This window comes from Entelurus aequoreus, linkage group LG07, assembly GCF_033978785.1.
Source record: "Entelurus aequoreus isolate RoL-2023_Sb linkage group LG07, RoL_Eaeq_v1.1, whole genome shotgun sequence".
Lineage (NCBI taxonomy): Eukaryota > Metazoa > Chordata > Actinopteri > Syngnathiformes > Syngnathidae > Entelurus > Entelurus aequoreus.
Genome location: NC_084737.1, coordinates 28,754,887 through 28,765,691, shown reverse-complemented (window position 1 = coordinate 28,765,691; position 10,805 = coordinate 28,754,887). Strand labels below are relative to the sequence as shown.

General features: G+C 38.9%; 1 protein-coding gene across 5 annotated transcripts in view; it reads left to right on the top strand.

Moving 5' to 3' along the window:
• Nucleotides 1–6,882: 6,882 nt before the first annotated feature.
• LOC133653627 (histone-lysine N-methyltransferase 2D-like) overlaps nt 6,883–10,805 on the top strand; it is a 53,218-nt gene continuing 49,295 nt past the window's right edge. For all 5 annotated transcript variants that reach the window (XM_062053121.1, XM_062053122.1, XM_062053119.1 and 2 more), the window contains exons 1-2: nt 6,883–7,137; nt 9,099–9,181. In XM_062053121.1, coding sequence (XP_061909105.1) covers nt 9,133–9,181 — 49 coding nt within the window. In that variant the 5' untranslated portion in view covers nt 6,883–7,137; nt 9,099–9,132. The remainder of the gene's footprint in view (nt 7,138–9,098; nt 9,182–10,805) is intronic.

The following is a 10,805-nucleotide window of genomic DNA, read 5'->3' as shown; positions in this document are numbered from 1 at the left end:
ATGGCAGGGAGCGGGTGCCCTTAATACTTCCCTCTATTTACGGCCATTGGCCAATCGGCCTGTCGTCCAACCGGTCTCGACCCCCCCTCCCAAATCTAATCCAATCTTGCTAAAGCTGAATGGGGAGTTAACTAATCCTGTCCTAGGGACCAGTAATAACCTATTTTCAAAATGACAACCTCCTTGCACCTCATGTACAGTATGCATAACTCACTGGATATGAGGTAAAACATTTGTTTTAAACCTACATGAATATGAATCTTTTTCTAGTGCCATTTCAAATTACTTTAATAGCTGCTTGCTGCACAAACTTTTACACATTTAGTTTTTCCAAACCTTGAAGTTCACACAAAGGTCTGCACACATGCGCATGTCACAGTGGGTCAAACTGATCAATCCCCTGTGCTGCAGGTGCTTGCTCAGTGCAGTCACTGCACACAATGCAATCACTCCAAATAATACATTTATATTTACTATATTATTTATATTCAATAAGCAACGTCTTGTTTTCTTGGACTTGCATGTGATATGGAAGGTGTGCTAAAGGGCTGAGAATGAGTCTAAATTCCTCTTCAACATGCAATCATACTGCAAACCAGGCATGTCAAACTCCTTTTCATTGAGGGCCATGGCTGCCCTCAGAGGGCCTCTTGTAACATTGAATAATACAATAGTATGTGTATATATATATAATTGCCTATGTATTTGATTATCATATCTTTTTTTTACGCACAATGTAAAAAAATCTTTAGATTGTACCATAAAAAACTGACAGCTCGCCACCAGAATTTTACCGCAAAATTTGCTTTTTTTTTCTACAGCAAATGTAAGTGGAATGGAAAAACAGTACCACTGTTTTTTTTATGGTAAAATTCATGCAACAGAGCTGCCAATTTGTTTTACTGTAAAATCTACAGTTGTTGTTTTTATAGTGTATACCTTACATAAAAAACAGTACGAAAGTTAATTATAAGATTAAAAAAATGTATTTATAGTATAGTATTGTAAAGGGAAAAACATTACCGAAATTGTTTTTAAGGTAAAAAATTGGTCATCAGAATGTTATGGTAAAGTATATTGTTATTTTTTACAGTGTACGATTTGATGTATAACCTGCTTTGACATAAGTCAAGCAGATATTTAAATCTTTATCTTTACTTTAACAAAAAAACATTTGGAACGTATGATCATATACCATTTTGTTTTAATTTTTTGTTTTCATTTATTTATTTATTTCAGGCAATGACATAAAAAAGGACAAAGTTGACCACACATAATAATATAAATTAATATAGTGCAAAAGGTAATGTATAGTATGTAATGCATGATTGTCCAGTTTTGCCTGAAAGGGAGTGGGAAGCAGATACATTTTAATCCCACCCCCAGTTGGGATTAAACATTGTTGCATTATTAGATAATAGTACAATGTAAAAACCATGCAATTACATGCAGTATGTGTAGTTTTAATATCAAAATGGAAATAACAAAGACATTTAGTAAGAAAAAATGTACTTTATCAATACATATTATTTCCAGGATGTGGCGGGCGCGATCTGGCTCCGAGGACTTGAGTTTGACACCTGTGCTACAAACACTAATTGAGCGCACTGTCATTCCTACAGAACACTCTTAACAAGTACAAAAATAAGTTTGACACTATTAATTATAAAACGAATTAAAGCCTCAATGAATGACAAAGGGGTAATGTGAATTAGGGTTGTCACGACCCAATTTTTTAGTAGTCGATATCGATACCTATTAATTCTCACCATTTCGATACTTATTTGATACCACTTTACAAGTAAAAAAAAACCTCAACACATTTCATTTTAAATTTGCTACTTTATTGGAAACTGTTTCAAACTGTCAAGCATTTAATATTTGTAATATATTTCTAATATTGTGGTAGAACAATGTCATCCTCTATTTTGTAATGAACTAAGCTAATATAAAGGCTAAAACATATATTTAAAGACACATCTTTGTGGGGTTTTTTTGGTATTTTGTTCATCTTATTTCTATAAAAATAAAATGAGGTGCGTTCAGTAAATGACTCCTAAGCCACAAGTTGCCTTCCTGGTCAACTATGTCAGGGGTCGGCAACCCAGAACGTTGAAGAGCCATATGGGACCAAAAATACAAAAAACAAGTCTCTGGAGCCGCAAAAAATCTAAAAGCTGTATATAAGTCTTATAATGAAGGCAACACATGACGTAAGTGTCTATATTAGCAATAATAGCCTACTAGCAAAATGACGCAGGCTGAAGCAAATCTTTATTGACAGAAATGTTGAAATGTAATATTTATTCTACACATTTTTACAATATTAGAAACCATTAGTAAATCAGATACTACTCAGAAAGTGAGATAACTCCTGGAAATTACTGGCTTTTAATGGCCAAAAGGTATAGATGTGTATGTCCAAGTTGAAGGAAACGGCAGGCTGTCTTCGTCAAGTAGATTTATTACAATCTTTGGCAAGCTAGGTAATGTTTGCTGTGGTCTGGAACAACATGGCACACAAAAAACTATCAGAAATGCAGCCAATATTGCATACAGATAATGTGTCATGAGACATGCAAAAGTAAATTACAGTATATGCAAAGAGGATAAAAGTAAAGGATATTAAATGAGCTCAAATATACCAACAAATGGGGCATAATGATGCAATATGTACATAGAGCTAGCCTAAATAGCATGTTAGCATTGATTAACTTGCAGTAATGCACTGACCAAAAATGCCTGATTAGCACTCCAACAAGTCAATAACATCAACAAAGTGCACCTTTGTGCTTACACGCACAGCATACAACTTTTGGTGGACAAAATGAGACATAGAAAGACTGGAAGATTTTACGTGTAACTGTTGCGTCACAGTCCACACTATGGTGAGTTCAAAAACCGACAAAATGAGTAGGACAAAACGATGTTCACCAAATACTTTCATCAGTGAAGAATACACACAAACATACTAAACAGTGGGCTTTCTAACAATAGGGATGATTTGTGTCATGTTGGTCCTCAAACAAAAAACATACTAAAACAAACACAAAAAATTTTCCCCATCTTTCTCTATTTTCAATCCTTTTTAAAAAAAATGCCCCAGGTTGCTGAGCCCCGAACTAAGTAAACCATCCATCCATCCATCCATTTTCTACCGCTTACCCCAGAGGTGTTTAAAGTGTTGCCAAACAACAGAAGAGTGTCTCTTAACTGTGTTTTCTTAGCACTCACTGATAACGATTCGGTTGCTTTCTTCTGGAGGTTTTCAGCACGCTGTGGTAATAACGCACACTGCCTGGGCTTGTGGTGGCGGATCTCCGCTCTCACTCGCTTGGCAAAAACTTTTGTGACCGCTTGTATTTGCTTCCTGAATAAATTATACAAAATCCACCTCCTTTCACTTTTAATATGTACCTCTACATGATCATATTGGGCAGCACAGTGAAAAAAGGGTTAGTGCCTCACAATACGAAGGTCCTGGGTTCGATCCCCGGGTTTGGGGTCTTTCTTTGTGGAGTTTGCATGTTGTCCCCGTGACTGAGTGGGTTCCCTCCGGGTACTCCGGCTTCCTCCCACCTCCAAAGACATGCACCTGGGGATAGGTTGATTGACACAAAAAAAATGGCCCTCGTGTGTGAATGTGAGTGTGAATGTTGCCTGTCTATCTGTGTTGGCCCTGTGATGAGGTGGCGACTTGTCCAGAGTGTACAGAGCACAGTTCCCTCCCCCCATTCTCACCACATTCTACAGAGGCACTATAGAGAGCCTACTGACCAACTGCATCTCTCTCTGGACTGGAGCCTGCAGTGCCTCAGACTGGAAGTCTCTGCAGAGAGTGGTTAGGACGGCGGAAAAGATCATCAGGACTCCTCTTCCTCCTATCCAGGAGATCGCAAAACCCCACTGCCTGACCAGAGCTCAGAAAATCTGCAGAGACTCCTCCCACCCCCACCAAGGACTGTTTTCATTGCTGGACTCTAGAAAGAGTTTCAGCAGCCTCCGTAGCAGAACCTCCAGGTTCTGTAACAGCTTCTTCTCTCAGGCCGTAAACTCTTGGACGTATCATAATAATCCCCTCAATTCCCCCCAAAAACGGATTAACTCGCTGTAATATGAAGACAATATAACATACATCAATAAACGTGGATGCATATGCAAAAGTGCAATATATTTATCTGTACAGTAATCTATGTATTTATATCTGCACCTTATTGCTCTTTTATCCTGCACTACAACGAGCTTATGCAACGAATTTTCGTTCTTATCCGTACTGTAAAGTTCAAATTTGAATGACAATAAAAGGAAGTCTAAGTCTAAGTGTACACCGCCTACCGCCCGAATGCAGCTGAGATAGGCTCCAGCACCCCCCACGACCCCGAAAGGGACAAGCGGTAGAAAATGGATGGATGGGGCATTATCATATTCTATGTGATGTCACAGTGTTTTGTCTGACTCCAGCCTAGTGCATAGTTAGATAGATAGTGCTTTACTGATTCCTTCAGGAGAGTTCCCTCAGGAAAATTAAAATTCCAGCAGCATTGTACAGATTTTAGATAGAATTTAAAAAGTAAATAATGGAGGTATAAACGGAAATAATATAAAATATAACAATAATAATACAAATAAAAAGTAACAATAAGAATAAAAATATAACTGTAAAAATAAGAATATAACAAGAGAAACTAGGCAGTAGTGACCATGTTATGAAGAGGGGAAAAAACGGTAATACTGTCGATTATATGTAAGATGTGATGTGCATATTGCACCTTTAAAATGTATTGCACTGTTAATTTCAGTATTATTATTGCTTTGCGTCCCCTGGCATCCTAGTGCCCTCTCTCCTCCCCAGAAAGGAGTTGTACGGTCTGATGGTGTGTGGGACAAAGGAGTTTTTGATTGATTGAAACTTTTATTAGTAGATTGCACAGTTCAGTACATATTCCGTACAATTGACCACTAAACGGTAACACCCGAATAAGTTTTTCAACTTGTTTAAGTCGGGGTCCACTTAAATTGATTCATGATACAGATATATACTATCTTCATAATACAGTCATCACACAAGATAATCATCAGAGTATATACATTGAATTATTTACATTATTTACAATCTGGGGTGTGGGATGTGGAGGGGTGGGGGGGGTTAGGTTTGGTTGATATCAACAACTTCAGTCATCAACAATTGCATCATCAAAGAAATGGACATTGGAACAGTGTAGGACTGACTTGGTAGGAAATGTACAGCAAGTAGTGGGCATAGAGAGAGAGAGAGATCAGAAAGCATAAGAATAAGTATCTACATTTGATTATTTACAATCCGGGGAGGTAGGAGGTGGAAGGGAGGGTGTTAGTTTAGGGTTGAAGTTGCCTGGAGGTGTTCTTTTAGTGCGGTTTTGAAGGAGGATAGAGATGCCCTTTCTTTTACACCTGTTGTACATTCCAAATTAATGTGGCATAGAAGGACAATGAGTTAAGACCTTTGTTAGTTCGGAATCTGGGTTTAACGTGGTTAGTGGAGCTCCCCCTGGTGTTGTGGTTATGGCGGTCATTAAGGAAGTAGTCTGACATGTACTTCGGTATCAGGGAGGTGTAGCGGATTTTATTGACTAGGCTCAGTGCAATTCATGGTAAGTTTTTGAGTCTATAGAACAGTGGTTCTTAACCTTGTTGGAGGTACCGAACCCCACCAGTTTCATATGCGCATTCACCAAACCCTCCTTTTTTTTCAAATTCAAGACAAAGTTATTATATGTTTTTGGTAACACTTTAGTATGGGGAACATATTCTAAGTAACAAAGACTTAATTTAGAGTTTTTTGGACACTAGGGGAACATATTCTAAGTAACAAAGACTTAATTTAGAGTTATTTGTTTAGGGTTAGGGTTCAGGTTAGGGTTAGAGGGTTAGGTTCAGGGTTAGGGTTATAATAAGGTCATGCCGAATAAGGTATTAATAAACACTTAATAATGACTAGTTAAGAGCCAATATGTTACTAATTTGCATGTTAATAAGCAACTAATTAATAGTGAATATGTTCCCCATACTAAAGTGTTGCCATGTTTTTTTTTCTGGTGCATAAAATGAACCGTGCATGAACATCACCTTGTTCAAAGAACAAAACCAACACAGTGCATAAACTCACAACCAATTACACACCTGCAAATCAGTCAAATGTAGCCGTATCCGTAATACACCGATATGGAGAAGTTTGTATTTACACGATGAGTCAGGTGTGTTTTGACCTCCGCCGACTCACCGAACCCCTAGGGTTCGATCGAACCCAGGTTAAAAACCACTGCTATAGAACTCTATTGGGCATGCAACTGCAGCGATTCAGCAAAACACAATTAATGGTCATTAAAGGAAAATGCATCCCCAATAGTGCCCTTTCTGCAGAGTACAATCACCTACAAGGCCACAGGCTGAGGCATGCGTCGTGATGCTGCAATTAAAACACTAATTAAAATGGGTTCCATGTTTTGGAAAATGCATGACCTAATATCCAGTGTTCGTTTCTATGCTCTCCTTGCCAACAAGAAAAAGCAGGGAAAAAACGACATGATTTGAACGTAGCGTGGATTTGACACCCAAGTTGTTTTTGACCTGATTACGTTTGGCGCAATAAGAAGTGTGCATGCAGCCGCAAACCAAGTTGTGCGCTAATAGGCAAAAGAAAAAGTGTCCGCGCAGAGAGCGTTATTGAATAAAGTATGAATGTGTTTGTGCAAGAAATTATAATGTCTCATCGTGAATCGCGCAAGTAGGATTCCAGCACAGCGCGTTAGCTAGCCAGTTGTTAGCATCCGAGCTAAATCCATAAGTGTTAGCTGGAGGAGGATGGTGAACGGTTTAAGTGTGCTGGGTGAGGAATAGAACTGCTTCTCAGCTCCCTGGCCACAAGGCCGGAGTGGTGCTCTGCCTGCTAACCCCACCGCCGTCCGTGTAGTCGAGAAGCTCGCAGCACAAAACGCACAGCTTGCCTTCCGCCGACGTGCACTTCCCCCACTCTCCCTCCAGCCGGCTCGCCGCAGCGTTAGTCCGGTACATAAAATGAAGCGACCATCAGCATTACGGGAAGCTGTGCGGCTCTTTGGATGTTGCTGATGTACGCGGAGACGATATTGTTTTCGTAAGGTCAGTTGCTGCAATTGTTACGTTTTCCAACTTTCCGTGCCAGGCACGAATAGAGACACACTAACCCTGACCTTAGACCGGGTATTGTAGGCTCGGCTATCGCTAGCACGTAGCTATTAGCTCGAAGCAGATGACGCTGTCTACTTGCTGGAGAACTAGCCGTGTTACCTGAGCGCTAACTTCAGGTTGAATAATGTTGTGTGGTTACGCGCTACGGGATATTTTCCTCTGGGTTATCGCAGGCCATTTATTCAAGTAAATTCAGTTATGCATTATAGCGGAGGTACTTTTTGTAGTTTTATTCTCCGGGACACTTAGCTGCTACGTCACCATTGATAGTTGGTGGATTTTCCGTTTCGGTCCGTCGCTTTGGATATGAACCGGGCTATGTGCTGGGCGCGTTCTAAACCCTGCACTCGGTGTTTACATTGAGCAATTATGGCAACGGTTGTTATTAGCGAGCTGGAAAATTATTTTTTGGGTCATGGCAACAACATGCAGATGCGTTTTGTTTATATCAGCAAAAAAGACCGCATATAAAATGACATTAAAAGTTAATTTCCTTACACTTTCAATGTTGGTGTATAGCTAAACAAGACGCCACTTGGCCACCAAGTCAACACTACCGAATACATTTGTAGAAACTATTTAGCTCATTAATTGACTTAACTATATAGTTCACCTGCTATGCTATGGTTATCGAGAAGTGAGCTTCGACTGTCATATTTATTTCGAAGTATATTTTTATAACAAATGTTGTCTCACTGTGCTCGTCCGCCCAATATACTCTTTACTTTCGATAAACATTATTTTCGCTTATGGTGTCTTGTTTTTGTATTTAGCTCATTTCTAAAGCCGTCACTTGCAATTTAGTTGAATATACGTGTGACCGACGTCCTTATCAGATTGATGCATTGAATGTTGCTATTAAACCGTAATCTCACATGCCTTGAAAACACGTGAAAGCCGTTCACTTCTCAGCCCAGTTTCTTACTACAACTGCCCAACGAAACGCGTGTAATAAATAGTATCTAATGATCGTTCGATTCAAATCAGAAATGTTTTTGGAACTTGCTGGCTACCTGATGTAAGTTACCGAATTCATTATGTCACACTTCTACGTCGGCATTGGCCTGGCTGCGCTGCAGACGTTCATCTATTTTCTGACATTGGGAGATTAACGATCATGCATGGAAATGCCTGCAGCTGTGTACTAAGTTGCCTTTTTCCACTCTTTCCGTACATGAACACTACAGAATGCAAGGTCACCAGCAAACACGACCCTAAGACGACCTCATGTTATTGGAAAACAATGGCGAGAAAGGATCGAGTCCCGCATTGTTTGATTTACTGTACTTAGGCAATGGCATGAGACTCAGGGCGGAACTAAAGTGTAGGGCACTCTTGTTCCGCACGACAACACTGCTGCAACAGGAAGTTTTCAACACGGAAGTTGTGTTTTCTTTGTGTATCCTCAATTATGGTTATTTTTTTAATGCATACGATACGCCCCGTCAATTATTACTGCATGTCTCTTACTGCATATATCTTTTACGGTTTGTATTATGCAATGTTTGGTGAATAAACATGTTATGAATTGATTCTGATGTAACACCGCAACACGCGTGCTATTTTTATCATTTTAAGAAGACTGCATGATATTTTTGCGCATATATATTTGTATATACCTGGATGCATTGTATGGGGTTTTAAACGACTAGCATGGTGAGCGTAAATTGACAATTTTTTGTCATAGCATGCTTATTCAATATAGTTCACGATAGTTAATACAATATATGCACGCTTGTTAGCACATAATCTGTACAGGAAGACTTGTAATGAGCCATGCTACCTGTTTGCAGTGGCCATTATTGACAAACTCATTGTTTTGGTTAGGTTATATCAATGTTTACAAACCGTAAGGATGCTTTGTAAATAGCATCTACGTTTCCAAATTGCAGATCTCTGTCAAGGAGGTCAGAATCAGCTTGGGGGATGGACGAGCAGAAATCAAACTGCGAAGAGAGCGAGTCTGAGCCAACAGGTAATAACAGAATGTTATATTTATTTCGAACATGGAAACATGATTACACATTATTACAGCACATATTTACAGTGTCACACAAAGCTCAACATTTCCGAAAAGGAGTAAGAAGAAGCAGAGTTTATTTAATCCTACCCCTTTTCCATTTCACAACTAGCACTGATACTTTTGTTAACTTCCTGTATTCAACATAACATAGATATATACATACATAATAATACAAAATAAATTGACATTAATAAAAAGTTATCAATGAGTTAGTAAATTAGTTATAATCTACATCAGTGGTCCCCAACCACCGGGCCGTGGATCGATTGGTACCGGGCCGCACAAGAAATAAAAATTTTTTTTTTAATTTTAATTTTTTTTACATTTTTATTAAATCAACATAAAAAACAAAAGACACACTTACAATTAGCGCACCAACCCAAAAAACCTCCCTCCCCCATTTACACTCATTCACACAAAAGGGTTGTTTCTTGCTGTTATTAATATTTCTGGTTCCTACACCCCCCCCCGCGGTTCCAAAAAGGTTGGGGACCACTGATCTACATGACCATGGTTGCATATACCTGATTTATTATTAAGGTTCAAGATTCTTACTTGCACTTTGTAAACACTAAGTTTAAACAGTTTCTTAAAACTGATTATATTAACACATTGACTTCTTTGATAATAATAATAATAATAATCATACTTCACTTTAAGAGGAATTGCACTTTTTCTGGAATTTTTTCTATCGTTCACAATCATTATGAAAGACACAACAACAGATGTGTTTTTTTAATGCATTTTAACTCGTAAATAAAAGTCTGCTTACAGCGGAGCCAATCGAAGGTCCTCTATTCTAGCCAAACAACTCAATAAAAAAAACATCCAAATACCGACAACAATACTCCATTTACATTTCTTGATTTGAATATTAACCTAGTGTTTTTGTTATCGTTATTATAAGCGCTAACCCAGACAAGCTATTTATAGCGGCACCGTGATTGTGAGCTTAAGTGCCAATGTTGACATGATCGGCTGATCAGCTGCTTCCTTGCTTCCTTGCTTGTCAAACTTTATTGTAGATCATAAATCATGCCTCTCACCTGAATCGTTGAAGAACGAGAACGTATCCTGACAAGTTAGTACACTGTGACAGCCAATTTAGACCTGGAAATTGTGAGAACGACATGACAAGATGCTTGGTTTCACCCCGTTTTTCTTCGCAAGGATTGAGTCATTCTTCATTGAAATGGCAATATATGAATATCCTAGCAGTCGACATCCTAATGACGGCAGACCTTACACAGTACTAAGTGATGTCTTATTAAGTTTGTTGGCTCCCAAAGTCTGCAGTGAGTAGAAATCAGTGATGTAGTGGGGTAAAAAAGCAAACTTTGTGATGCGTTTTTGAAATTAATGCGCAGGGTATGCTTAAAATGAGCAAAATATATAGATCAGGCATAGATCGATTCGCACCAGGACCACCAGAATGTATCACAGTCTGTATCCCCAGGCTGTGAGACTGCTAAATGAACAGCCTGCCCCTTTACTGCCCCGACCATCTTATTACCTCACTCTTCACCACCTCAATAATTGTGCTCTGGACATTGCATTGCTGCAACATCAACGTAAC